The 27,206-nt window shown below is 56.5% G+C and overlaps 1 protein-coding gene across 1 annotated transcript in view; it reads left to right on the forward strand.

Moving 5' to 3' along the window:
* Positions 1-26,997, forward strand: part of RNF212 (ring finger protein 212) — a 37,337-nt gene extending 10,340 nt beyond the window's left edge. Inside the window, exons 3-11 of the mRNA XM_053217732.1 lie at positions 3,524-3,598; positions 7,132-7,188; positions 8,045-8,103; positions 9,894-9,946; positions 10,034-10,091; positions 11,060-11,105; positions 14,848-14,911; positions 26,142-26,214; positions 26,477-26,997. Of these exons, the coding sequence (XP_053073707.1) occupies positions 3,524-3,598; positions 7,132-7,188; positions 8,045-8,103; positions 9,894-9,946; positions 10,034-10,091; positions 11,060-11,105; positions 14,848-14,911; positions 26,142-26,214; positions 26,477-26,753 (762 nt within the window). The 3' untranslated portion in view covers positions 26,754-26,997. The remainder of the gene's footprint in view (positions 1-3,523; positions 3,599-7,131; positions 7,189-8,044; positions 8,104-9,893; positions 9,947-10,033; positions 10,092-11,059; positions 11,106-14,847; positions 14,912-26,141; positions 26,215-26,476) is intronic.
* The last annotated feature ends 209 nt before the right edge of the window (positions 26,998-27,206 follow it).

The following is a 27,206-nucleotide window of genomic DNA, read 5'->3' on the forward strand; positions in this document are numbered from 1 at the left end:
TGGTTTTGTTTATTAACCTTTATCTGGTGACTGTGCTAAATTCACTTGATAATGCTGTTGGCCGATGTGAAGATCCGTCTAGACTGTCTCTGTGCACAATCATGTCATCTCCAAATGTTTAATTTCTGTGTCATTCCCCCCCTTTCTTTCCTTGTACCTTCTTCTCACTGTGTAAGCAACAAGGGGACACAGTGGTGATGGCAGGAGTCCTTTGTCTCTTTCTGATTTCAGGGTCAAGCTTCCAGTGGGTCACTATGGAGTATTCATGTGAGCTCTGGGTTTCTTACTAAGGGGTTATCATTTTACTTTTCTTCTTTATTTTGGTGATGTGGTGAATCGCATTTATTTTTAGAATTTTAAACTCACAGTAGAATTTCAAATACTGCAACTTGGTTGTGATGCGGTATAGCTTGTATGTGTAGATGAATTTGGGTTTTGTGCACCTGCGTTCATGTGAGAACTGACCTGTGATTTTCCTTTCTTACATGCCCTTTTCAAGTTTTGGTGAATCAGTGTTTTGCTGGCTTCATAAAAGGAGTTGGATATTCTTTCATTTCCTCTTTTCTGGAAGATTTTTTTTTTTTTAAGATTGGGGTTAGTCAGAGAATGGTAAAATTCATGTGTGACACTCTCTGATCCTAGAAGGCTGAGGAGGTTTTTAACTAGGGTTTAATTTTTTTTTTTTTTTAATGCTTGTTTATTTTTTAGAGACAGAGCACGTGCGGGGAAGGGGTAGAGAGAGACAGAGGGAGACAGAGAATCCAAAGCAGGCTTCTCGCTGACAGCAGTAAGCCCTACGTGGGGCTCAAACTCACGAACCATGAGATCATGACCTGAGCCAAAGTTGGACACTCAGCTAACTGAGCTACCCAGGTGCCCCACTAGGGTTTAATTTTTTAATTAGACATGGAACTTTTCAGAGTTCCTAATTCTTGGGTCAGCTTAAGTAAGTCTTTTTCTAGGAATTTGTGCACTTCCTCTGAATTTTGACATTTCTCATCATCCGCATGTCTGTAGCCATCTGTATTTTCAGTGTCTGTGAGATCTGTAGTGATGTCCTTTTTTTGTTGCCTTGTCTCTTTTTTTTCTTCAACAGTCTTACCTGGTTTTATTGTTAGTAAGTTAGTGTTCTCAGGTGTTTTGGCTCTGTTTTTTGTCACTTTGCATTTCTCAACTTTTGTTTTCTTTATCGTTTCCTTTTTCTTTTCTCTTTGGATTAAATTTGTTGTTTAAGATAATTGCTTACAGGAACCTCTAGCCTCTCCCTTCTGATATCTACATTGCAGGGTTGTGGCACCCTTCTGTTCATCCTTGCCTGCGTTTCTGCAATTGGCTGTGTTACATTTTTGTTATCTTTCACTTCAGAATACTTTGAAATTTTTTCTGATTACTCATGTGACCTGTGTGTTTTCTGAAACTGTATTGATTAATTTAGAAATATTTGGGGATTTTTAGTTGTCATTTTTACTTTTATTCAAGTTTAATACAGAAGAATGCACAAGTATGGGTACATGGCTATGGGAATTGTTTGTGACCTGAGCGTCAGACCAAGACAGCATTTGTTTCCATGACCCCAGAGACTACGGTATGCCCTTGACCTTCTGCAGTCTAACGTGAAGTAGTCTTCCTGCCAATGCAAGGGTCTCAGACACTTCTGTCACCTTTGTTCCACCTTCCCCTCATGCTGTCGGTGTGTGGTTCAGTTCTGTCTGCACAGAGCCCCATGGGATGACGAGTGTGCGGTCACCATTCTGATCTTGGGTCACCCCACAGTCCCCTTCCCTCGTGCTCCTCACTTGTTCCTGAACCCACTTGTTCCCACTGAGGAACCCTTTCCTACCTGAAGGCCGTGGCTTCTGTTGGTGACAAATTCTCTGTTTTTTGTTTGTCTGAAAAGGACCTCTGTTTTTGTCTCCATTTGGAAGCATATTTTCACTGGGCTTAGAATTCTTTAATGGAAATTCATGTTTTTTGGCGCTTTGACCATACTCCTCCATTTTTGTCTTTTTCCGCACCTGGCTCTCCTGTGTGTGATGCGGTTGTCTGCGTAGTTGTCCTGCCTGTCTTCGCAGAGTTTCCACAGCCCGTGCAGTGAGGTCGTTCCTTAGCCTGGAGAGCCCTCGGCTGCTCTGTCTCCACACCCTCCCCTGCCCCTCGGGGCCTCTGTCACGTGTAGAATGATTGACTCCCGTCACAGAAGGTAGTAGACCCTGACAGATGAGTGACAGACAGCCTTTCCAGGTGCTTTCACTCCTGGCCCACGGAGCCGTTCATCTTGTTCTGGGCCGTCTCTGTATGTGTCTTTACATAACAGGCATGGTCCCTACTTGCCGAGCACCAGGCCCGGCCACACTCTGTTGGGGGCGCCGCTCCCCTTTTGTTTGCCCGCGTTCCACGTGACCTTCGGGAGGGTACTGTTTCTGCTTACCTCGCTCGGGGGACGGAAGCTCAGACGTGTTGGGCAGTGTGCCAGGGCGGCAGGTCCAGCTGGTGCAGAGCAGGGTTCGCACATACCTGAAGGTCCTGGCCCCTCCCCGTTGGCCGTGCTGCCCCGCCTTGCGGTGGTCCGTCCAGGCAGCACTGTGCGGGGCTCCCCCCGCTGTCGACCTGACGCCCAGGAGTGGATCCCGGGGCTGCTTCACCACACCGGCCCCCGGACCTTCCAAAGCCAGACCTGCTCCCACCCCGCTGCTGGCTACCCCAGAAGGCCCTGGCCCTTTGGGGAGCATTTCCCCGTTTCTGCTGCTCATCTGAGTTCAGCTTCACTGTCGTCTCGCTGGGGCTCGGGGGCACATCCCGAAGCTCGTGACTTGCCCATAGCCCAGACCAAAGACCAGACGGGGAGGACGCACGAGGCCCCTCCTGCACCTCTTCGCTCTGGTGCGTGTGTGTCCTTATCCGGGTGCTCCTGCACGCTTCGTGCTGTCCTGTCCGTTTAGCGGCGGCCGCTCTCTGACTCCTGTCACAGGACGGCCGTTGCTGACGTGGGGGGTGGGGGACAGGGCACGTCTGCACTAGCGTCGTAAGTCGGCAGAGACGGTTTCTTCAGCCCTCGCTCTCCTGAGTCTCTCGAGCTTGCTTTCTCGGTAACTCAGCACGTACTTGTGCCGACTTGGCCGCGATCGTCGGCTTTCCCCTTCTTCCGAGCTCCACGCGTTTCCTCTGCTTGGCTTTCACCCCTGCCTCCTTCAACCTTTGGGGGAACCCGTCCAAGTAGGGGTGTCTCACGCCTCACAGAGGAGGACGTGCGGCCCGGGGGCTCAGCCGGCCGCTGGCCAGTCTGCCCCCCGGTGGGTGCCCGGAGCCCCTTAGCGCTGGAGGCGTGGCGCTGCCCCTCATCTGCCACAGCCACCGGCAGCTGGGATGTGGGTGTCCCTCCCAGGGACCCTGGAGATGGCTTGTGAGGTGTCGATCGATTGTGTCACGTGTGGCTGACTTTAGGCCCGGAGGCGCACTTTTCTCACCAGTGCCGCACGCCCGTGTTAGAGGCGGTAACAGGGACCCTGCTTTCCTTCTCTTTCAGACGGACGCGGATATCCGGGCGCTGTTCATGGGTATAGACGACCTGTGTAGGAAGTACTCAAAGGAGACCTTCCGGGTGAGTCCTGCACGGGGTACTTCTTGCTCAGCATAACCCCCGTCAGGCTGCGGCTACCTCACGAGGCTGTCCTTTCTGAGGGTCACAGCGCACTCGGCCACGCTGTGCTGTCCTCCTCCCGCCCCCCCCCCCACCACGTGTGCCTCACATCTCCCTCCAGGGTTGTGAACCCCTGCTCACCCCACGTCCCACCCCAGAGGTCTCTGACTTCCCAGACATCACTGGACCATGTGCGGGCCACCGTTCTGTCCGGGAAGCTGCCTGAGAGAAGGGAGCCCCCCAGCCCCCAGCCATCCTGCTTCTCCCCCTTCTGTCAGTGTGTAGCCCCTGCTGTGGGCCACCTCCCACCTGCCCTCTGGGGAAAGGGGCCAAGTGGGACAGCAGCCAGGAGCCGCCTCTAGCCAAGACCTTTCCCGTGGGGCAGTGGGCCAAGGGAGAGCGGTCCCACCCTGACCTTCTGGGCCCGTTGCACGTCTAGAAGCTGTGGTCCAGCAGCCCCACCGAGACCTCTCTTCTCTGCAAGGCCCTTTCTAGCTATGACACGGCCTGAAGCCACCACGGTATCATGGCCGTCCCATCTACATTTAGCGCTGAAGGCCTGGGTGGCGCCCCAGGACACAACAGCGGCACAAGGCAGGGGCCAAGCGGGGGCCCGGATGTCTCCATCGCCACGTCCACAGTGGGAGCTTTCATGGGTGGGCCAGGTCCCCTGAGGCCCGGAAACTGTCCACGTTCTCAAGCTTGGCGACCCTTCCACCCATGACGTTCAGAACCACTGGCAGTCCTGTGCCCTGATGTGGTGTTCCCAGACAGCTCTGCAGACACTTACGCTGTCCCAGACCGTGCACCCGCACAGGGGTGGGGACAGAGGCTGTGGAGGCAGCTGCCAAGTGACATCCTTTTCGCCTCTGGGTCTTCTCTCCCACGGTCACGAGCCCATCTGTCATGGCGCAGAGTGGAGTTTCCAGAGGCCACACGACGGGATGTCATGTTGTTACCCATGTTAACAAACTGGGTTTATCGTTCTGAAATGAATTGCTATGTGTCATCCGTTTCTCTCAATATCAGTTTCTAGTAGGGTCAGCACTGACAGATAAAACCCACGTAGACGGAACCCTCAGGGTCTCCAGTAAGTTGAAGAACATAAAGCCAGCCCTCGGGCCCTGGCACGTGTGAGACTGTCAGAATCACGGCAGGTCCTTCCACTGAAGCCATCGGGAGGTCACCCTTCCTGATCCAGTTGGGAAGACATAGAAAAATCTTCCTTTTCCTGTCCCCTCCCCGGACCCCTTCTCATCTCCCCTCCTCTCCCCTGAGCCAGGGCTGGTCCGTGCTGGCCGGAGTGTGGACACTGGCTGCTCCTCCGGGAGGGGGACAGAAATGAGCCAGCAGACCTGATCCCCCTGCACAGAGGCTGGGGCTCTACCCGAGGGGACCGCCCCCCAAATGGGCCATCCCACACCTCCTGCCAGTCACGGAACAGCAAAGGAGAGGCGTGCGCGGTCAGCTCCCGGCCTGGCCTTCCTCAGCCTGGTGCGTCACAAACTGAAGAGGCCGTGCCCTCTCCGTCCAGGAGGGCGTTCTCTACTGGATGAGGGCTCACGGCCCTTTTAGATCTTGCCTTGTTGGTGTCGCCTACCCCCATCAAGTCCACAGCGGCTCAGCCTGAGGGGCCCAGCACGCGGTCACTCGGGCCGAAGCCCTGGGGACCTGGAGGCTGGCCCCCTGCCTGGCACAGGTGGGCGGCACACAGACGGGGGTCTGCGTGGCCGTGGACTCGCACCGGGCCCCTCGGGGCTCGGCGTTCTGTCCGCAAGCCCGTCTCCCAGGCTCAGCCCTGCCTGTGGCCCCGTCCTTGCCGTGTGCTGCCACAGAGGCCTGTGTGCGTGTGCCCTCCCCGTTCTGGTTTGAGAACAGCCTGCCGGAGTGAAGATAGCGTGGGCCTGCCCACAGGCCCTGCCAAGCCCGGTACCTCCGGGGTGAAGGCCCCACGTGCCAGCGTGCCCGCGGTCCTGCCCCCCGACACGCCACGTGGCCGCCCTGTGGTCGTGCTCAGGCACTCCTGCTCTCTGTTTCTCAGGGTCTACACCAAGACACGAGGTCTGGGGGTCAGGGTGTGACGTTCTCTTCCTGCCACACGCGTAGCGCCCGTTGAGGAATGAGACCAAGCAAACAGACAGGGAGTCTTGTCTTGCTGAAGACGACTGTGGAGGGTGGCTTCAGATCCGCCAAAACCACTCCCCGCTGTGCACAGGCCCCCACCTCACATCTAGACCCGGGCCGGCCCCGCTTCGCCGCCCATGCTACCTTGCCCGGAGGTGAGGCCCGCCTCCTGGAAGCCAGACCTGAGGAGCCATGAGGCCTGAGAGCTGTCATCAAGGAGGTTTCTGGGACGGGCCCCTGGTGGCGCCCCCACCGCAGACCAGTGCTTCCGGCAGAGCCCGTGTCTGTCAGCCCTCGTCCTGCGGAGCGACGGCCCCGGCAGTGTGTTCTCTGGACCCCGAGGGTGCGGAACCCTTCGGAAGATGCGGGGGGCTTGGCAGAAGAATAGGAGGGTGTCTGTCACTCCTGACTGCGGTCCCGTCTTCTGGAGGTGGCCTGGCCCGCAGACGAGGTCTTTGGACCAGCTGTGGGCTGGCCGTCCCTTCCTGTCCGTGCACTTGGCAGAGTCCCGGGGAAGGACCTACGGGATGCTGACCTTGCGTCCCACCTGGCCCTGCGCCCAGCCCTGCACGAGCCACGCGGAGGCCTTGCCCCGGGGCAGCAGAATTGGGTTTTAGCAGTCACGGCCTAGTGTTTCAAGAGGGAAGGCATCACGTCTGGAGACCTCTCTCCTGGGCTGGCTCTTTTCTCCCCTGAGTAAATCACAGGCCACGGTTTCTGATTTACGCTGGTGCCTTTGGGAGCCCGCTACAGACGTGGACGTCGGGGCTCCCACAAATGGAAGACCAGAGATGGTGCCGGACCAGGTGCGGTGGGCCCTGGGGGACCAGACAGGGTCCGTGGACTCTCACGCTCTCTCCGCTCCGCCGGGCACCATTGCCTGCGTCGGCTTCTCCCTCCCAGGCCGGCCGCGGCCACCTAGCACTTCCGGGGTCACCCCAACCCTGTTGGTGCTGTTGGGTCAGGAGGCCATCCTGTGACCCGGCTGCTGCTCCCAAAGGGGCGGAACACTGTGATTGGCCCGCTGGTCGTGTCCCGTCCCGCGGCCAGGCCCTCAACACCGCTGAAGCCGCTAGCGAGGGAGGCAGCCCGAGCTTCCCGCGGAGCACGTGGCCTGGGCTCGCGTTTGCGCCGGGCACACGCCACTGCTCGCGCGTCCTGCGCGGCGGTCCTGAGCTCTGCTTCGGGCGCAGGGTGGCAGCCAGCGGAGCCCACGCCTGGGCCAGCGGGCAGGTGGGGGGACGGGGCGCAGGGAGACGGGCACGCCGGTGCTCGCACTGACGCTTCCTCCCAACCTCTGGCCGCCGGGATAGCGTGCGCGGTGGCGGCCCTGTGCCGGCGCCAGCAGCTGACGCGTACTGTCTTCTCAGGTTTCAGAATTTCAAGAAAAGCACAGAAGGAGACTGTTGGCCTTCTATAGAGAAAAGGTAAGTCTGGTGACATGCCGCCTCGTTCTGAGGCTGCGTCTCAAGGCGGCGGGCCGCTGGGCTGGCGCCTGTCCTGCCCACCCTCAACCTGGTGCGGGGATCCCGCCTGTGGACAGCATGTGGCTGCCTGGGGGCCCCAGCCGTGGTGGCCAGGACAGTTTCACCTTGGAATGCCAACACTGACCCGCTGACATCCCCATACTCGTGAGGCACCTCTCTGTCCACAGCAACTGTGAAGTTGCACTGGCCAGTCCTTGTAAAGGACATTCGAGGGGCCTGTTCGTTTGCCCTGCAAGCAACTCCTCTAGCCCTGTGAGCACTAATATCTAGCCCTGTGAGCACTCCCGTCTAGCCCTGTGAACACTAATGTCTAGCCCTATGAGCACTCCCCTCTAGCCCTGTGAGCACTCCCGTCTAGCCCTGTGAGCACTCCCCTCTAGCCCTGTGAGCACTCCCGTCTAGCCCTGTGAGCACTCCCCTCTAGCCCTGTGAGCACTCCCCTCTAGCCCTGTGAGCACTCTTCTCTAGCCTTGTAAGTACTCGCCTTTAATGAAAGGAAAGCAAAGCTTTAGTGAGAGCAGCGTTAATCGAGCTTCTGACTCAGAGCAGTGCCTTCTCGAGTGTAGACAGAGGGTCCGGGAGCACCTGGGTGAGGCTGCCTCGTGCTGGCGTCCCAATGCTGGTCCCCGGGGCCCCTGGTGGCCTGCTGTCAGTGCACGTTCACTCAAGCAGCAAGAGGACAGCTCCCATGCCTCCCACATTCTGATTTGTGGTTTAAGACGTTCAGAGGGTCAGCACGTGCTCTCAACACTGTTGGCCTATACCACCTGGTGACCAGAACTCTGGTTGTGTTTAGATCTCAAAGCTGGAAGAGTCCCTTCAGAAGTCAGTGCTGCGGTTGGAACAGCTGCAGGGGTGAGTTCTCTCCAGAGTGCGAACAGGGCAGCCGACCGTGCTGTGCCCTTGGCCATCTGTCTGAGACCTTGTAACGAAGGGGGCCGGAGAAAGAGCACTTGCCTTTACTACAAGCTTCTGTCAGAGCAGCAGTTCAGTAGGAGGTGAAGGGAGGCCAAGGGAGACAGAAGGGAAAATGTGAAAACCCCCCAGGGGCTCCCCGAGATCCCTGAGGCAGAGGCGCCCCACGGCCAGGCCCTGTCGGGGCCCCGTGCGCATCTGTCAGGAACCGTGGGGTCCGTGACAGGTGACCACGCGCAGCGCATGTGCCCCACGTGCGGAGGCCGTGGCGTGCCCTGGGGCAGTGGCCACGGGGGGCTCCCGCTGTCCACAGTGCCTTCTGTTCTGAGACGGGGCAAGGTCTCGTGAGCTGTGCTAATGTGGTGGCTCTTCCCAGCTTGGTAGGGCGAACGTCAGGGTAAAGGTTGCAGAGCCAGCGGCCCTAGGGACTGGCGTCCATCCGGCTGGTCACGTGTGCGGGGATGACCCACGCGCTGTAAGTGGGCACTTGCTGCCCTGTCGCGTTGGGCCTCTGGAAGTCTCTCCGCCACCTTGGGGCCCCGTCTGGGGTGAAGGGGCCCCCAAGCCGACACCAGTGTGAGGGTGTGCTCAGGGGTCCTGCCCCATTCCCAAGAGATCACAGCAGGAGACTCGGAGAGCCTGAGGGACGTGGGGGTGCGCGGCCCTGCTCAGTTCGGGGAGGGGAGCGGCACGGCGGAGAGTGCCAGGCGCCTGCGTGGGGTCTCCGATCCATCCCTCTGGGTGAATAGTTTGCTTGCTTTCTGGGGAATCGTGTCTTCCGTGAGTTCTGGCCACTCACAGCCGCCACCTTTCCACATCCTGCTCTTTTCCCGCGTCCTCATGCCCCGTTGCTCTGAGCCTGGCAGGCCTGTGCACAGAGCTGCTCCCAGGTAGCTTCTGTCCCTGCAGCCTCCCTGTGCTTTCCTGGGCCCCCAGTCCAGGTGCTCTGCTCAGCTGCCTGCGGCACACCTTTTCCATCTCAGGTCCGTTTTGGCTGTTCAGCTTTCCATTTCTAGAACGTTCCTGGTCATCTTTACCACCGTGGTGTTAGCTTATCTTTGTCGCCACCTTCTGTTTAGGCGCGTCCCAGGTGGTGTTTCTCCCCCACCTGACTCCTCGGAGTCCAGATCTGCCTGTTCTGCCCGGCCTGGGCCAGGGGGGTTCGTCCCGTCCCTCGGGCTGGCTCCGCACACGTTCCCCGGGGAGGGCGCCCCTCCCAGACGGCATCTGCCAGTCCCCCCGCACCCCCCCCGCCAGAGCAGGAGGAGCCCAGGTGGGGCAGCATGGTGCACACTCACTCGCGGGGCGGGGGGGGGGGGGGGGGGTGGCGCGCTGGTACTGGTGGCTCTCTGTTACCTTCATGTCCTGGGGCGGGGGGGTGGCACAGAGCACACTGGTTTCACAGAGGCCGCGGGCAGGAGCGAGGGCCTCAGAGGTTCAAGGTCCCCACACCGCAGAGGCGGATGGCTGCCTGCCCCCGACCCGTAGTCAAGCACCTGCTTGTTCGCAGCACCGGGCGCAGCCAATAGAGCAAGCCACAGGCCACTTGCCTGTCCTCGGGGGGCTCCTCAGGGCTGTGGGGGGGGGGGTGGGGGGAAGCTGGCGAGGGTTGGGGGCCGGGGCACCTGTGGGGCATCTGGCTGTGTTTGTCGGCTTACGATTATAACCGGGATGGGTTACGTTGAAGTAAATGTTTGCGGCTGACTAGCACCCCCTCTCTATCTGTGTAGTGTGAGATTGTCACAGCAGACAGCTTTCAGCACAATAAAAACTCCAGTTTCGAGTAAGTGACACGGGGCCTGAGCTGGGAGGGATGTGAAGAGGCAGCCGGGCCGGCGAACGCGGCCTGACGCTCAGACCCCTGCTGCAGCTCCTTCGGCACGGCCAGGCGGACACCTCCGGCCCCCTGACTCGTCAGCCTCCAACAGGTGTGTGTGGGGCGGGGCGGCCCCAGTGTCCCTGACCGTCACTGGCCGGCTCTGGCGGGTCGCACAGCCCGTCCTCTGACGCGCCTCCGGTCCTCCCCTCCTCCCTCCACCCTGCACATCTCCTCACCGCCACCCCAACCCCGCCAGTCAGCAGTGGACAGGCAGGGACCCTGAGTCGAGTGCAGGACGTGGCACCTCGCCCCTCCCTCTGGCTCCTGCCTGCCCCACAGGGTGCAGCCTCACAATCAGGTGTGTGGTCCTGGCTGGCCGGTCACAACTCTGTCCCCACAGTCTTAGCGATTGGTTGGGGGGCATCCTGCGACCACACCGCGCCAACGGGTGTCAACCCTGGGACTGACCCGTGACCGGGATGGCCAGGCCAGGGGAGGCGGCTCGGAGACTAATCCAGCACAGACAAAACTAGGACGAGAGACCGCAGCTGGGCGGGTGGCTCCCCCCGGACCCCGACCCACCCTGGCTGAGGGGAGCTGCGCCCCTCACCTTGGCTTTGTCCAGCAGGCCCGCCCTGCAGGAGTTCAGTAGCTCACTTTCCCGCCCTCTCTTGTCCTCTCTCTTCTGCTCTTTCTTCTACGAGGCTGCCCGAGTGGTGCGTCCCTGTCAGACTCAGGCTCAGTCAGAACAAACACTTGTTGAGTGTTCATTGTGTGAAGCATGTGGGTCGGGCAGTAAGCGTTAAGGAAAGGAAAAAGGATGTTTACTCCTGTCGCCGCCTTGCAGGAGCTCAGGCCCGATTAGAGGAGCGAGGACGAGGGCCGGGAGGGGGCTATGGAGTGGGTGGGCCGGGGCCCAGGCCACAAGGCTTCCGTGGGCGTGGGCGCTGGCCAGTGAGGCAGGCGGGCCGACAGCGCGGGGCCTGGAGGTGAGCGTAGGTCCCGTGGCAAGAGTCTCGGTTGGTGGTGTTGCATCGCTGACGAGCCCCTGGCCCCTGTCCCCTTGTCATTTAACAGGGTGGAGTCCATGCAGGTCGACCTCACTCCTTCCCCAGCGAGAAAAGTAAGTACACCCACTCCCTGGGTCCCACCTCGTCCCGCATACGGTGTCTGTGGTTTTCGCAGCTCCAGGAAGCACAAGCGTTCAAGGCCCCAAGGACGGATCACAGCGGGGTCTCTTCATCCTGTGCTGGGCAGGGATGTGGTTCGCGAAGCAGGTCCTGGGTGACGGTTTCGAGCACACTCCCTTCTGTGAGCGGCAGGTGGGGAAGAAGGAAGGGAGGCTGAGTGAAGTCAGGATAAACCCGGTCCGGCCAAGAAAGGCAGAGGCTTGGAGACCCCGAGGCCCCTGAATAGAGGCAGGGCTCCCACTTGGAGAGAGGGGCAAGGCCAGAGGAGACACAGCCGGAAGTTCCGGCCATCGGTGCCTGGCCCGGATGGAGCGCGGCCTGGGACTCCCCCACCCCCCACCCAAGGCCAGACGCCAGGAGGCTCAGGATAGAGGATGGGGAAGCAGGTCCCCAGAGGGAGCGACCTGGTGCACACGGACTCGGTGTTGGTGACTCATACACCGCCTGGTGCTGCCTGTCTGCGAACACCCGGTACGTGGGAGCCTGGTCTCCCGGTCGCCCCGGGACATGCATGCAGGTGTTCAGGTTGGTTAGTGAGGAGTAGTGCTCATTTCCACGGGGGCCGTCCTGCAAGCAGATTAAGGAGGAATCTGGATTCCAGGATAAGCAGGTAGGAACGCAGAGCCGTTCAGAGCTGGGGTGGAGGGGACGCCCTAGTCCCTGGTGGCTGTGCCGGCGTGCGCCTCCCCTCCGTGCCCGGTTCTCCGCCCCACCCTCCTGTCTCACCATCCCCCGTCACATCTGAGAGGGAGCCTGCGGGTGCACCGCCTCCCTGGCCTGTGGATCCCGGCCCCCACACACCACCTGCTGGCCTTGGCGCCCCGGAGGCTGGACTCAGCCTCACCCACGTGTGGCCTTGTTTTGGAGATTAGAGACTGACATGCTGAGTTGATCCCCCATGTCCCGGCTGTTACAGTTGAGGGACCAGAACACAGCCCACAGTCTCGAAACTGCAGTGAGGTGCTGGACCGGGGGTAGCGCCTGCTGCCGCCCAGGGCAGGTTGGGAGTAGTTGAGGCTCTGCCCCAAGGCCTCCGGGAGGTGAGGCTTCCAGGATGGAGGCGAACGGGCACAGCTGCCTGGCAGTAAGACTTTATCAACAGAATCGGGCTCTGGGCCATGGTCTGCCCGCCGTGGACCAGAGCAGGACGCAAGTGCCCCCGAAACTTGTCCACCCCCTCGCCCGGCCCCCGGACGCCATCAGTCCTGGAGTGGGGGCAGGGTGATGGCTGTGTCCTGAGAACCCCACCCCGGGCCCAGAGACCCTGGGTGGCACAGCCGGCCCGGGGCAGGGCGCGGAGGGGAGCACAGGACTCCGGCCCCGGTGTGGGGCTGCCCTGAGGGTTATTGTCTGGTGGTTTAGGAGAGGTCCCCGCCCCTGCGGGCTCATCCAGGGTGAGTGGCCACGGCTGCAGGGGAAGCAGGGTGAGGGCACTGCGGCCGGCTGGTCGAGAAGGTGCCACGCCCACCACAGGATGCCTGGCACAAGCAGCCTGGGGTCAGCCATCTGGGCCGTAGAGGGCCTTGTCCCCCTCCCACCTGCTGCCCTGGCCAACCCCGGGGTCCTGGGAGAGCAGGTGAGAGACACACAGCCTGCAGGTGCACAGGGCGCCGATGGCCTGTCAGACGTGGACACCGGCCTGCAGCTTCCTACCCGGGACGGTTGGCCGGTGTGAGCAGGGAAATGACAACTCACAGGTATCCAGTGAAGGCCTGCTCTACGGCACGCGTTAACGAGGGGGGCCGGTAAAGTGTGAGAACCGACTTGAGGGAGAGCCCGAAGAGAAACACGTCAGCCATCGGGAACGCAGAAACACAGTGCTGACAGACGCGGAACCGGCAGCTTCCACGCGGCATCCCGGGATGCGCCGAAACCACCAGCGGGACGTGGGGCTGCTCTACGGGGGGCAGCCTCAGGACACGGACCGCAGACACCCTGGAGGGGAGGTTTGGACTCAGAGTTTTGCATACTCTCCTGACACCCGGGAAGTGCTAGATCTTTCTAGAGTATTTGCTCTCTGGCAGGAAGAACTCTCCGTGAGCAAGTTGTGAATAGAGGGAGAGCCTCGAAGCTGCACCTACGGGAACCCCCGTGGGAGCCCCCGTGGGAGCACCTGCAGCACGTGGAACACACCCCTCCTCGCAGACATCTGCCACTTGCGGTCTCTGTGGTCCACGCCGCAAAGCGCAGCCTGGCGTGTTCCGCCTCCGTGCGGCGTCTCGGCTTCCTTGTGCCGCCTGGGGTGGGTCTGCCCTGCTCTGCTCAGTGGGGCCCTTGCGAACACCCATCCTAGGCCGCGGCTCCCGGTCGTGCTCCAGAGCACGGGTCCTCACCAGGACCCAGGGTGCCCACCGCAGCCCGTGCTCAGCCCTGTGCCTGCATGGCCCGGCCGGCCGGCCGGCCGTGTCTCCAGGTCCTTTTTCTTCACCTGTTACTGGATCCTCCCTGACACAGGAGCCTCGAGAGCTGACCCAGCAAATAGAAACCCTTGCTGGTAGAAGCCAAGGTGAGAAGAGACCAGTTACCTGATTCTAACTCAGCGGAGTGACTTTCGCCGTCGCACTGTGCCGAGTTCTCCTGTTGGAGTTGCGAACGCTCTGCCCGCTGTTGAGAGCTGGCGCGCAGGGGGCACATATGGCAATGATGTGCAGAGCAGGCCGGACGGAGGTGCGGGTCGGGACCGTGAGAGGAGCAGGTGCAAAGGGCCGGAGGCAGGGGCGCACGGGACATCTGCGCACCCCGACTCAGCCCGTGGCTGTGGAGGGGGCACCCCGGGGTGGGGGAGGGGGGACGGGCCGATGGGAAGGACCAAGTGTGGTGGGACCAGAGCTCTAGTCCGTGGGAGGACAGCTGCCGAGCCCACCACTGTCACATGACGCGTGGCCGGGAGGGATGCTTCACCCAGAAGCTGTCAAGCTGTCGGGGGCGTGAACAGGCAGTTGATGGACACGCCCTCCACGCGGGGCAGCGCTGTCTGAAGTGTCTCCACCTAAGCGCACTCACTGGTCCTTCCTGGTTGAGGCTTGCTGGTGGGCGTGAGCCAGGGGCTGGGGTAGCAGAGGGGACCCTGCAGGGGGCCGCAGGGGTGGGTGTGCCGGGGTGGGAACTGGGAAGATGGGCACAGGGGATGGTGGCCGGGTCTGGAGACAGACCGGGGGGAGCCGGGCTTGTCAGGGGCCACGGGAGTGAGACCAGGACGGCCATGGCAGCGAAGGGAGCGCTTGGCCTGCACGCCTGGCATCGCCTCTGTGGTCGGAGGAGGCCCCCCATCAGTAGTGACAGTGCCAGCGTGCCATCCTCAGGGATCGGGGGGGGGCGCCCCTGGGGAACACAACCGGGTCGGCCAGAGCTGGCTCCCTGCGAGCGAGAACACCCCGTCAACACCGGAGCGCAGGGTGACGAGATCATGAGCCCAAAATGAGGATCTGTGTGGGATTTCAACATTCCTGACCTCAGCCAAGGACTTGACGTTTCCTCTCTTCTGAGATTCTTGGAAGCACTTGGTGCAGCAACCCCCCGTCCCCCCCGCTGCTGCGAGCCCCCTGGGGCTGGGGAGCGGAGGGGGGCACCCTGCCCTTGTGCGCCTGGAGCCGGTGGTTCGCGGTAAATGGGGTGGGTCTGGCCCTTGGAACAGGCAGCTCCAGGAACTGACTTGTTTTCTTTCTACACGTTTAGCCTGAGGTCACGGCTGGCCCGGCAAGAATCTCTCTGATCAGCCCGCCTCATGATGGACGCATGGGTAAGCGGGGGGTCCCTGTCCCCTGCCCCAAACGGACATGCCACGGAACTGCCTGCCACAGAAGGGAACCCAGTGGAACCCACCCAGGGCAGTGCTGTCCTGCCACGAAGTCAGCGTGGGCAGTGACCTGTTCCCCAAAACGGTGTGGCTGCTGGGCCCGTTGGGGACCTTTCACGAGTACTCTTGTCCCAGCAAGATGTCTCCGTCTCGGCAAGATGGTCCCTTCCTGGCGGGTGTGGGAGTCACGAGTGGGTTTCCAGAGCAAGTGCCCGTGCCCACCGCAGGCTCAGGCCCCTTCCCAGCGGGAGCAGGGTGAGCCCCCCCCCCCGCCGCCCGGCCCCTCTGCTGTCGCCTTCATGCCCTCAGCAAGCCCCTGAGCTTAGGCCCGTGAGGGAGACCCTCACATTCGTGATGTGTGACCCCGTTTGCTTCTCTGCTCTCCGCCTCACCTTTGCTTCTTGCTGGAGGGGATATTCTAGCAACTGCCTCGGAGGAGGGCCCACAGGCAGGCTACGTGGTCGCATCTGGCGCCTCTTGCTGCCACCCACGCAGCCAAGTGGGCTTGGGGCCCCCAGCACCTGCTCCAGGGGCCTCCCCGCGGCACTTTCACGCCTGAGCGGCACCCCATCCTGGGTGTCCACCCTGCTCACAGCCTCTTGTCCCCCTTCCCTGCCCTTAGCCCCCCTCCCTGCCTTTAGCCCCCTTCCCTGCCCTAGCTCCCCTCAGGCCTGTTGTGCCAGCTTCTAGAGAATCCGGCTCGCGATGCGGCTCCCCTCTCCCTCCCCACACCCCCCACCACCATGGATGGAGTTTCCCAGTTGAGCCAGTTCCCCCGGATCGAGCTCCTTGTCACACCCCAGTGAGAACTCATGACACACGTTGATGCCGTGTTTCCATGGTGTCCGAGGTCGCGGTCCCCTTAGGTGTCGGCTCTTGCCTTGCCACTCACCTTTGTGGGGAGCAGGGCAGGGCCTGCAGGCCCTGGCACGTGTGCTGTTCCCACGTGGTTGTGGGGGTCTCATCTGCCTTCACAGGACTCAGGCGTGGAGGCCGCACGAATGGGAGCTTCCTGCCCCGCTTCCCTTCCGTACAGAAGCCTGGGGTCTGCCCGCCCAGCCTGGCTGCGCCCTTCCCCCCTCTTGCCCCTCACTATCCGGGCAGGGGCTTGTGGGACCCCGGACCTCACTGGGTCCTCTCCCTGGCGCATGTTTCCAAAGGGAACACAGTGAACATCCTAAATGCTTCCAGATGTATCAATCAGAATCGAGAAGTGACACGGCGGAGGGGGGCCTGCCTCATGCGTGTCCTGCCCCATGCGCCTGGAAGGGACAGGTCCTCATGCTGTGACTGTGATCCTGAGTGTCCTCATTTTAGCCATTTCTTGTTTTTGACTGTGAATTATCTCTTTTTCCCTTTTGTCCTTCATGTGTATGAAATCCTCAAGATGAAGGATAGCCATCTTTTATCCAATTTGCTGTTTAATTTTACATTGATTTTTTAAAATTTTAGATGGTTAACATTTTTTTATTATTTTTTTAAATTTACATCCAAGTTAGTTAGCATACAGTGCAATAATGAGTTCAGTAGATTCCACTGGTTCATCCCCTACATATGACACCCAGTGCTCATCCCAGCAGGTGTCCTCTTAATGCTCCTTGCCCAGTTAGCCCATCTCCCCTCCCACAACCCCTCCAGCAACTCTGTTCTCTATATTTAAGTCCCTTATGTTTTGTCCCCCTCCCTGTTTTCATATTATTTTTGCTTCCCTTCCCTTATGTTCATCTGTTCTGTATCTTAAATTCCTCACATGAGTGAAGTCTTAGGATATTTGTCTTTCTCTGACTAATTTCACTTAGCATAATACCCTCCAGTTCCATCCACGTAGTTGCAAATGGCAAGATTTCCTTCTTTTTGATTGCCAAGTAATACTCCATTGTGTGTGTGTGTGTGTGTGTGTGTGTGTATATATATATATATATATATATGTACACACACCACATCTTCTTTATTCATTCATCCATTGACGGACATTTGGGCTCTTTCCATACTTTGGCTGTTGTCGATAGTGCTGCTATAAACATGGGGGTGCATGTGTCCCTTCGAAACACACACCTGTATCCCTTGGATAAGTGCCTAGTAGTGCAATTTCTGCGTCGTAGGGTAGTTGTATTTTTAATTTTCTAAGGAACCTCCATACCGTTTTCCAGAGTGGCTGCACCGGTTTGCATTCCCACCAACAGTGCAAAAGAGATCCTCTCTCTCCGCATCCTCACAACATCTGTTGTTGCCTGAGTTGTTAATGTTAGCCATTCTGACGGGTGTGAGGTGCTATCTCATTGTGGTTTCAATTTGTATTTCCCTGATGATGAGTGATGTTGAGCATCTTTTCATGTGTCTGTTGGCCATCTGGATGTCTTCTTTGGAGAAGTGTCTGTTCATGTCTTTTGCCCATTTCTTCACTGGATTATTTGGTTTTGGGGTGTTGAGTTTCATAAGTTCTTTGTAGATTTTGGATCCTAACCATTTATCTCATATGTTGTTTGCAGATATCTTCTCCCATTCTGTCAGTTGCCTTTTAGTTTTGCTGATTGTTTCCTTTGCTGTGCAGAAGCTTTTTATTTTGATGAGGTTCCAGTAGTTAATTTTTGCTTTTGTTTCCCTTGCCTCTGGAGACGTGTTGAGTGAGAAGTTGATGCAGCCAAGATCAAAGAGGCTTTTTCCTGCTTTCTCCTCGAGGGTTTTGATGGCTTCCTGTCTTACATTGAGGTGTTTCATCCATTTTGAGTTTCTTTTTGTGTATGGTGTAAGAAAGTGGTCCAGGTTCATTCTGCATGTTGCTGTCCAGTTTTCCCAGCACCACTTGCTGAAGACACTGTCTTTATTCCATTGGATATTCTTTTCTGCTTTGTCCAAGATTAGCTTGCCATACGTGTGTGGGTCCATTTCTGGGTTCTCTGTTCTGTTCCATTGATCTGAGTGTCTGTTTTTGTGCCATAAATGCTTAACATTTTTATGTTCTCAAATCTGTTAATTTTTGTTTGTTTCCAGATTTCTGTTTGGACAGATTTTTTCCATACCTATATCATTTTATTCTAGTTCTTAATATTTATCTTTCTCCAAAATCTTTACAGTGTATTTTGAGATATATTGTAATATGAGTGTCTCAACCTGGTATTTTTATAATTTGTTTTGAAAATATTTCCGAAATAACACACAGAAAAATGGTAAGAAAAGTATGAGAAACTCCCTGTTCCCCTTACCCAGATTCCCCAACTGTTAAGATTTTGCCACATTTGCTGCCTACCCTTTATAGTCCGTGTTTCTTTGAACCACTGAGGGCATGTTGCAGGCATGGCGCCCCAGCCCCCCCACAAAGGACAGGGGTGCTCACAGCACCAGCACAGTCTGCAGGCAGCTCAGCGTCAGCATGGTTCTGCCCTTGACCATTGAGAAGCCTTGTTTGCTCTCGGGCTCAGAGTCCCCTGTGAGGATACCCTGCATCTCATACAGCCGCTGTGTCTCAGTCACTTTCCTTGTCTTTTCTGTCTTCAGCAGTTTTAAGAGTTATAGACCTTCAATTCTAACAGAGGCTGAGAGACCCCCCAGGCCTGGGTCAGCCAAGAATTCTGTATCTAATAGAATTCTCCTTTAAAAGTTTACACAAAACAGGGGTGCCTGGTGGCCCAGTTAGTGAAGCTTCTGACTGTTGATTTCGGCTCAGGTCATGATCTCACGGTTCCTGAGATTGAGGCCCACATCGGGCTCTGCACTGACAGCTTGAAGCCTGCTTGGGATACTCTCTCTGTGCCCCTCCCCCACGCTCACTCTCTCTCAAATAAACATTAAAAAAATCGAGTTGAGACAAAATAAACACATTACAGAGTAACTCAAACAAGGGTCGCTAGCAGACCTGCCCTACAGGAAATCCAATGGGAGGCACTGAGCGGAGGATACACACTGACGGGACTGGAGGGAACAGGGTCTCATTCTCTGGTATTTTGCAGACCTGAGTTGGTGGAAGTGGCAAATGTAACACAACAAACCAGCACCTGGGGCGGTACGCACAGAGCGGGGAACAGGGCTGCGTCGGAGCAGAGGTGACACAGCCCAGCAGAATGAAGTCAGCCTTACCTGGAAGTCGATTTGTTTCAAGTAAACACAAACAAACATGACTTCAAAGATACAGTTAAGTCGAGAGGAATTCAAATATTGCATTAAAAGGCATTTGTTTGCCACGAAAGAAGGCGAGGCAGACTAGAAGGGAAAAGACACATGAGACCGTAGACGATAAATAGCAGAATAGGTACAAACCAGATCCTATCAGTGCTTCCCTTCATCACGAACACTAAAGACCGATGAAAAGGCAGAGCTCGTCAGACCGGGTGGAGAAGCTGTAGCCACGCGCTGTCTGCCGGAGGCCTGTAATCCAGCAGCGCAAGGAAGCGGAGGACAGGGTGGAAACCGCACCGTGTGGACAGTAAGCAGATGAGCTGGAGCTGCGGTGTGAATAACGAACAAAGTGGTTTTGGACAAAGGACGTTTCTGGAGATGAGCGACGTCTCAGCGGTACGCATGCAACAACAGAGGCGATTAACGAAGCAAAAGCAGACGAGAAGGAAAGGAATAGACTCGGTCTTAGAGATCTCAGTGCTCTCTTCTCAGAGGTTGATGGGGCAGCTAGACCAGGAAGGTAAAAGGAAACAAATAGCATCGTGGCCACACACAGATCTGATCCATCGGGGCCGACATTAAATGTGAACGCGCTAAACACCCCAGTGGAAGAGCGGAGATTGTCAGACGGCACAAGAGCTACCCTGACAGAAGGCACACTTGTAGATTCAAGGAGACAAATAGAAAAATTATGGGAAAAGGCATAGCAAGTGCAGAGCTAGGGAGGCTATTTTCACATCACACAAAGCAGGTTTTTTAAGATAAATATTACCAGAGACCAGGAAGGGCATTTCATGATGATTAAAGGGTCAACACACCAGGAAGACGTAATAATTATTAGTGTAGACACACCAAAATGGAAAGTACATAAGGTCGAAACTGACAAAAGTGGAGATGGTTAATTCAACAGTTGAGATTTGGATATTTCAGTTCCCCGCTCCAGTAACGTGAATGGCACTGTCCCCCACCTGACAGCAGCACAGCGTGCGTTCCTTGCCAGGGCAAAGGGGGACTCTGCAGGGTAGGCCACATACCAGGATACAAAACAAGTCCCAACACCTTTAAAGGGATCATGATCACGTAAAGTGTATTTTCAGACTACAGTGGAGTTAAATTGGAAGTCAGCAGAAGGAAAATCTGATAATAAGACAAGTATTAACACAATTATAGCTTTTAATGGATCAAGGAGAAAAAATCGCTAGTAACACCAGAAAATGAATGAAAGAAAATACAACATATCAAAATATACGAGATGCAGGTGAAGCAGTGCTTAGAGGGAAATGTATAGCTTTAAATGCTTGTGTGAGAGGGGCGCCTGGGTGGCTCAGTCAGTTGAGCGTCTGACTTCGGCTTGGGTCATGATCTCACAGTTCGTGAGTTTGAGCCCCGTGTCGGGCTCTGTGCTGACAGCTCAGAGCCTGGAGCCTGTTTCAGATTCTGTGTCTCCCTCTCTCTCTCTGCCCCTCTCCCACTTGCTCTGTCTCTCTCAAAAATAAGTTAAAAAAAAAAACATTAAAAAAAAAATGCATGAGAAAGGAAGGAGACCTAAAACCAGTGAGCTTCCATCTTAGGGAGTTAACTACAACGAAATAAATTTGAAATATATAAAATAGAAAACTCTCAGAGAAAAGTCAGTGGAGCTTAAAGCTTGTCCTTTGAGAAGATGAGCAAAATTGGTAAACTTTTTACCTACAGTGACCAAGAAAGCACAAATTACCAGTATCAGGAGTACCACTATACGCCCTACAGATATTAAAAGGGTTATAAGAATATTGTGAATACTTCTGTACTACCAAAGTAGATGACTTACGTGAAATGAATAAATTCCTATCAAGACATTATCAAAACTACCTCAAGAAGAAATAGTAAATCTGGATGGACCTCCATCAAGAAGTTGAATTCGTAATTTTAATATCTTTCCATAAAGAAAAGCCCTTTTCCCAATAGCTTTATGGGTGAATTTTATGTGACATTTAATGAGCTAATGTCCTATATGAGTTCTTTTAGAAAGTAGGAGGGGACTGAACACTTTCCAGTTTTCATAAGGTCAGCAATATCTTAAAGCCAATGACAGCACAAGAAAAATAATTGAGCAGTATTCCTTATGAATATGGATACAAAATTCTTCAAAAACATATGAGGCAATCAAATCTAGCAACCTAGGAAAAGGATTGTATGCCATCACCAAGTGGGATTTATCCTATGAATTCAAGGTTATTTGACGTCTGAAGATCGACTAATTAGTATACTAGTAGAAGTAAAGGACCTAAAAAACATCAGAGCTTTTCAACAGATAATTTGACAAAATTCTACAATCATTCACTGTAGAAACTCTCAAGAAACATGTAATAAAAGGCAACCTCTTCGCCAGGTAAAGGGCATCTGCAGAAAGCCCAGAGCTGACCAGGTACTGTTGAGAGGGATCATGCTGTACTCTGAGACCGGGGACATGGTGAGATGCCTCTGGTCCACAGCCCCTCTCCTGTCCGACATCCACTGAGGGCTCCAGCCGGTGCAGGGAAGCCAGAGAAGGAAGTGAAAGGCACATCGGTTGGGTGAGAATGAGTAGAGTGTCTTTATTGTAGACGGTGTGCCCTTGTGTGCAGAAAATCATGAGGGATCTTTAAGAATACTAGGAATCATAAACAAGGTTGGTAAGATTGTAGGATACAAGATCCATACGTAAAAGTCTGTTGTAATTCTGCATATAAAAAGTCCAAAATTGAAGTTAATTGGTCAGTCCTGTCAAAGTATTCTTCTGCACTTTGTATTCTCTTCCACTAATCAAAATACTGTGTTCCTGGAGATGCCTGGCTGGCTTAGTTGGTGGAGCATGTGACTCATGATCTCACGGTAATGAGTTTGACCCCACGTTGGGTATAGAGATTACTTAAACATTTCAAAAATACCATCTTTTTTAAGTTTTTTTTTAAATTTTTTTTTTAAACATTTATTTATTTTTGAGACACAGAGAGACAGAGCATGAACGGGGAAGGGGCAGAGAGAGAGGCAGACGCAGAATCGGAAGCAGGCTCCAGGCTCTGAGCCATCAGCCCAGAGCCTGACGTGGGGCTCAAACTCACAGACTGTGAGATCGTGACCTGAGCCGAAGTCGGACGCTCAACCGACTGAGCCACCCAGGCGCCCCTTAATGTTTATTTTTGAGAGAGACAGAGCGTGAACGGAGGAGGGGCAGAGAGAGGGAGACACAGGATCTGAAACAGGCTCCAGTCTCCCAGCTGTCAGCACAGAGCCCGACGCGGGGCTCGAACTCATGGACCACAAGATCATGACCCGAGCCAAAGTCGGATGCTCAACCGACTCAGCCACCCAGGCGCCCCCAAAATACCATCTTCTTACTCTTGCTTTACCGTAAATTTTGAAATCAGTGGGAGCCGTCTGACTTTGTTCTTAATTTACCCAAATAATCTTGGCTGTTCTAGGTCCTTTGCGTTTTTACATTAATCGTAAGATCCGTTTGTCAAATTCTACCAAAAAATCCTGCTAAGATTTTGATAGCAGTTACACCGCATCTGCAAATCAGTTTGCGGGAGAACTGGTATCTTAAGAGTTTTGAGTCTCGGGATCTGTTGGTGACGTCTCCTCGCTTCTCGCATCTCTGATTTACCCAAGGGATCTTTTGCGGTTTTCAGCGTACAGGTCTCATTTCTACTGATACGTTCCTGCCTCAGTAATTATGTTTGATGGTGGGATTTTCTTCATTTAATTTTTAGGTTGGTGACGGTTTGCATAGCGTATCTTTTCCCATTTTAAAACGTTCAGCCTATTTGTGTCTGAATGCAAAGTGTGCCTGTTGCAGATAGTATGAGATGTTTTCCTTCTTGCCTGGTTTCATTCTTAAAATCCCTGCCTCTTGACTGGACTGCTTGGTCCACTGATAGTTAACACAGTTATTAGTATGTTTGCATATATGTCTGCCATTTTGTTATTATTTTATGTATGTCTTGGGATTTGTTGTCTGTATCTCCTTAACTGCCTTTTTCACTTTAAATATTTTTAGTGTATGATTTTGCTATGGGCTGGATCGTTTCCCCTCAAAATTCACATTAAAGCCCTAACCCCCTGCCACATGACTGTATTTGGAGACTGAGCCTCTAAGAGGTAAATGAGGTCCTTGGGTGGGACCCCAGTCTGATATGGTTGGTGTCTTTATAGGAAGAGACACCAGAAAAAGGGGGGGAAAGCACGTTGTATTTATGTCAACAAAACCGTAAAACAGCAACAAAGAAAGGAGACACCGGGGAGCTCACTGGCTCCCCGCCCCAGAGGTCGGTGAGGGCACACAGAGAAGATGCCAGCGGGGAACCGGGGACAGGCCCTCCTGGACGCCAGCCAGCCTCCAGGACCGTGTCCGCTGGTAAAGCCCGGCCCCGGCCTGGGGTGCTGTGTCAGGGTGGCCGAGCCCACTGAATCGACACACGTTCGATTCTGCGGCTGATATTCCGGCAACGTGTTATTTTCCGTGATTGCCTAGGAATTAGGCTGCGCCCATCGCAATGTACTTGACGTGAAAGCTGACTTACCTGTGGTGAGATTCAGCAACACTGTCCCCCGACACCCCTCCCCCGCTGCGTGGCGTCTCATTGACGTATAACCACGTGTGCTGTGGGGACGCATACGGCGTCCACAGGTGTTACCCAGGAACACAGCACGCGAATGATTTTAAACTCCCATTTCTTGAAGGTCTTGAGACAAAGGCACACATACACACCCTTTACTTGACCACCTCCGGGGCTTCGTTACCGGCCGCTCTCCTTTCCCTTTGGCCTGAAGCGCGCTGTCGTCGTAAGGCAGGGCAGCTGGCGGTGGGTTCTCCCGGTCTCTGTCCACGTCTGAGTGGCTTCACTTCGTGTGCATCTCAGAGGCTCGCTTCCCTGGACGTGGCTCCGGGGGCCACCGCTTCCAGCCCATGGAGGTTCCTGCTGCCACCTGGTGAGAAGTCGGCCCTGAGTCATGCTGCCCTGGGCCGCCCTGGTTTCCTCCTCGAGCGGGGAGCCCTCCGGCTTTGTCGTCTTAAGACGATCTCGTCTCTCGTGCGGGAGCCGGCTCGGCACCGCCCGCCCCTGGCTGTCCCCACCTTGCTGTGCCACCACCCGGTCCACGTGTGGCTGCCGGCTGCCCCCGTGGGCTGGCCGTGCCGGGGTTCACATCTGTGTCCGGCTGGTCCCGGCTTCTGCGCAGCCTGGGCCCCTTCCCCACGAGCGCGCTTGACGGAGCGGGGAGCACCCCCCTGCCCCGGGCACAGCCGCCCTGCTCCCCGCCACCCGGGACCCCTCCCCCTCAGCAACCGCCCGCCAGCACCTGCCTCGGTGGCACGTTGGTGCCTCGTTCAGGAAACAGCGCGGTCTCGTCCGTCTGCCGCCACAGGCCGACGAGGTTTTCCGTATTCTGGATAAGGGAACTTGTCCTCTCTAAACGGCCAATTTCTCGTTTGCCAATGGAAATCTTTCTAACCTCATTGAACAGCATGGCTTTCTGGAACAGGAGCTACGGGCCTTGACTTGCTGCCCGTCTTGTCGGTAGGGGAGCCTTGGTCTGAGCGCCCGGTCCCAGCAGGGCTGAAGCAGGGGATACGCCCCAGCGCCCGAGTGCTCGGTCGTGCCCTGCTCTGGAGTTCCCGCGTGGCCGGGGTTCCCGCTTAGACCCCGTGTGTCACAAGGGTCCCACCTGCCGCGTGCGGGGCGTCAACCCCAAACCCCTGTGAGTTCACCTCCAGGGGCCTCGGTTCCCTCATCTCTGTTGATAACCGTCATCGCCACGAGTCCCGCAAAGAGTAACTAAGACTCCCTCTCCGTGGGCTGTAGCGTGTTGAGCACGTAACCTGCCATTACCGTTTGTGTTGCACCGGGGTTAAAATGTCCCGGGACTTGTCTGATGAGATGTGTGGCCAGCCCACCAGGAGACAAGGTTTTCCTCACAGCCCCGGCAGCCGGAGGCGGGCACACCCCACAGGGGCCCTCGGGCAGAGGGAGCAGGGAGGCTGGTCTTCACGGGAAGGAGTGGTGGGCAGTGAGGACGGCTTGGGATTGGCTACTTGGGATCATTTCAGTAGTTTTGGGGATGGGGGTAGGGCAGAGCGGGGAGGTGATGGGGAGCACCTCTGGGCACTCAGATTTCATGTCACAGGCCAGCTCACAGACGAATCGTTACTCTTTGGAAGTCAGCTAGCCCTGGGAGGGGTGGTCTTCCCAGAATAAGTAAGGCCCCGTGGTGTCAAACCATCATAAAACACAGGAGATAAGTAACGAGTCATTTTGCGTCTCTGGTCTCAGCCATTGTGCTGCGGCATGGCCGGTGGGCAGAGACACGAGGTCCCTGTTGGCCACTGGGTGGGCCGTGCGGCCCTGGGAAAGGCGCTGCCCCTCTCTGATCCGGGTTCTTCACTGTGAAAGGAAACACGGGGAGCCTAAATGCTGTCTTCCCTGCTCTCCCTGCCATTCTTCTGTTAAAATTCTCCAAGATTTGGATGCAAAGGAATTCGGGTATTAAACAGTAGTAGTCTTCAGATTTGCTCTCTGCTGTGACTAATGCGTGCCAGGGGCTGTTTGCATCTTTCAAAGAAGCTTCTTATTAGCACGGAGGATGTCAGCAGGAATTCGGGAGCCTGGCGGTGTGGGCGGAGACCAGAGCCGGTGCTGGGGCTAAGGGACTCAGAGCCAGAAGCTGGTGAAAGTGCCTTTCCCTGCCAGTGGTTCTGAGTGACAGGAGCAGGGACAGAGTAGGACAGAGAGCAGGTCTCCTCACATGTCTTGAGCCGTCTGCATCCCGGGTGCCCTCCCCAGCCCAGCCTGCGGCCCAGAGCTCGGTGTCGGGCGGAAGCTCTGCGGGGCTGGCGGTCCAGTCCGGGTGTGCCCTGGGCAGCTGCCGGGCATGGGGGCCACAGCACTGGATCCCAGGAGTTCCGTTCCAGTCCTGTGGGTGCGTCCGCCCGGTCGGGAAGGGTGTGGGTGCGGGAGGTCGGGGACGTGGCAGGGGGCGGCCGAGGGCAGAGGGATGGGCCTCTGTGTTTGTCTTCACCTTTTGCTCCTGTCCACCGCAGGTAGCGTCGCCCGCCCCGGCCCTCAGCCCCTCGGCCCGACGCCAAGTCACAGGGAGCTGCCCCAGGCCCTCAGGTAGTGTCCCCGCCCCAGGTGTCCACCACCTGACTCACTGTAGTTCATGCCGCTGACCTTTGTGTACTGCTTCTTAAACCCCTCTGCGTGTGTTCCGAGCAGGGTTATGTCGTGTAGACCGCTTCATGCTTTGCTTTTTAAAACCGAAGAACTGGAAAGCTCCGAGGGGCGTGGTCGATGCGGTGGGGTGGGGGGGAGGGGGGCGGGGGGGCCGGGGAGGCCCTGTCGCTGAGGATTCTGTGTCTGTCGGGTTTACTCCTAGGGTCCCACCGCTGCCTGTCCCCGGCAAGGGGCTGTCCCAGGTGCCCGCGCCCCAGGCCCCAGGCCAAGCAGGAAGAGGGGGCTCGCCCAGCCTGGGGGGCTCCCAGGCAGCGGCCCCCAGGCAGCCCATCAGCATCTCCGCACTGCTGCAGAGACAGCACACAGGCAAGTGTGCCCTGCTCCGAGGGCAGCTGCTTCTCCCGCACGCGCGCGTGTGTGGCAGAAGCAGACGCGACGCGTTGTGCGTTCCTGATGGTCGTGCCGCGGCGCTTTGGTGAGTGGCTGAGACGTGAGTGGCGGTCCCGGGCGTGTCCACCTTGGGTCACGGCTGTCCATGCTCCCGCAGGGTCTGCTGGCCTCGAGGGAGTCCCGCACGGAAGGTGAACGAGCTCCCGTCCCCGGCCTGGCCCTCCGGGCCCCCTCGGCTCTGGCGTGTGTGCATTAGGCAGTAAACATGCTCGTGCGCGCATCTGCGTGGAATGAAGTAACGCCGTTGAATAAAGCATTTTTCTGATGACCTGGGATGGCGTCGTGTGATGTGTTTAGAACTTCCGGGGCACATCGGTGGCTCGGTCGGTTGAGCGTCCGGCCTCGGCTCGGGTCGTGATCTCACGGTTCGGGTTCGGGTTCGGGCCCTGCGTCGGGTTCTGTGCTGACCACTCAGAGCCTGGAGCCTGCTTCGCATTCTGTGTCTCCCTCTCTCTCTGCCCCTCCCCTGCTCACGCTCTGTC

This window comes from Acinonyx jubatus, chromosome B1 (genome assembly GCF_027475565.1).
Source record: "Acinonyx jubatus isolate Ajub_Pintada_27869175 chromosome B1, VMU_Ajub_asm_v1.0, whole genome shotgun sequence".
Taxonomy (NCBI): Eukaryota; Metazoa; Chordata; class Mammalia; order Carnivora; family Felidae; genus Acinonyx; species Acinonyx jubatus.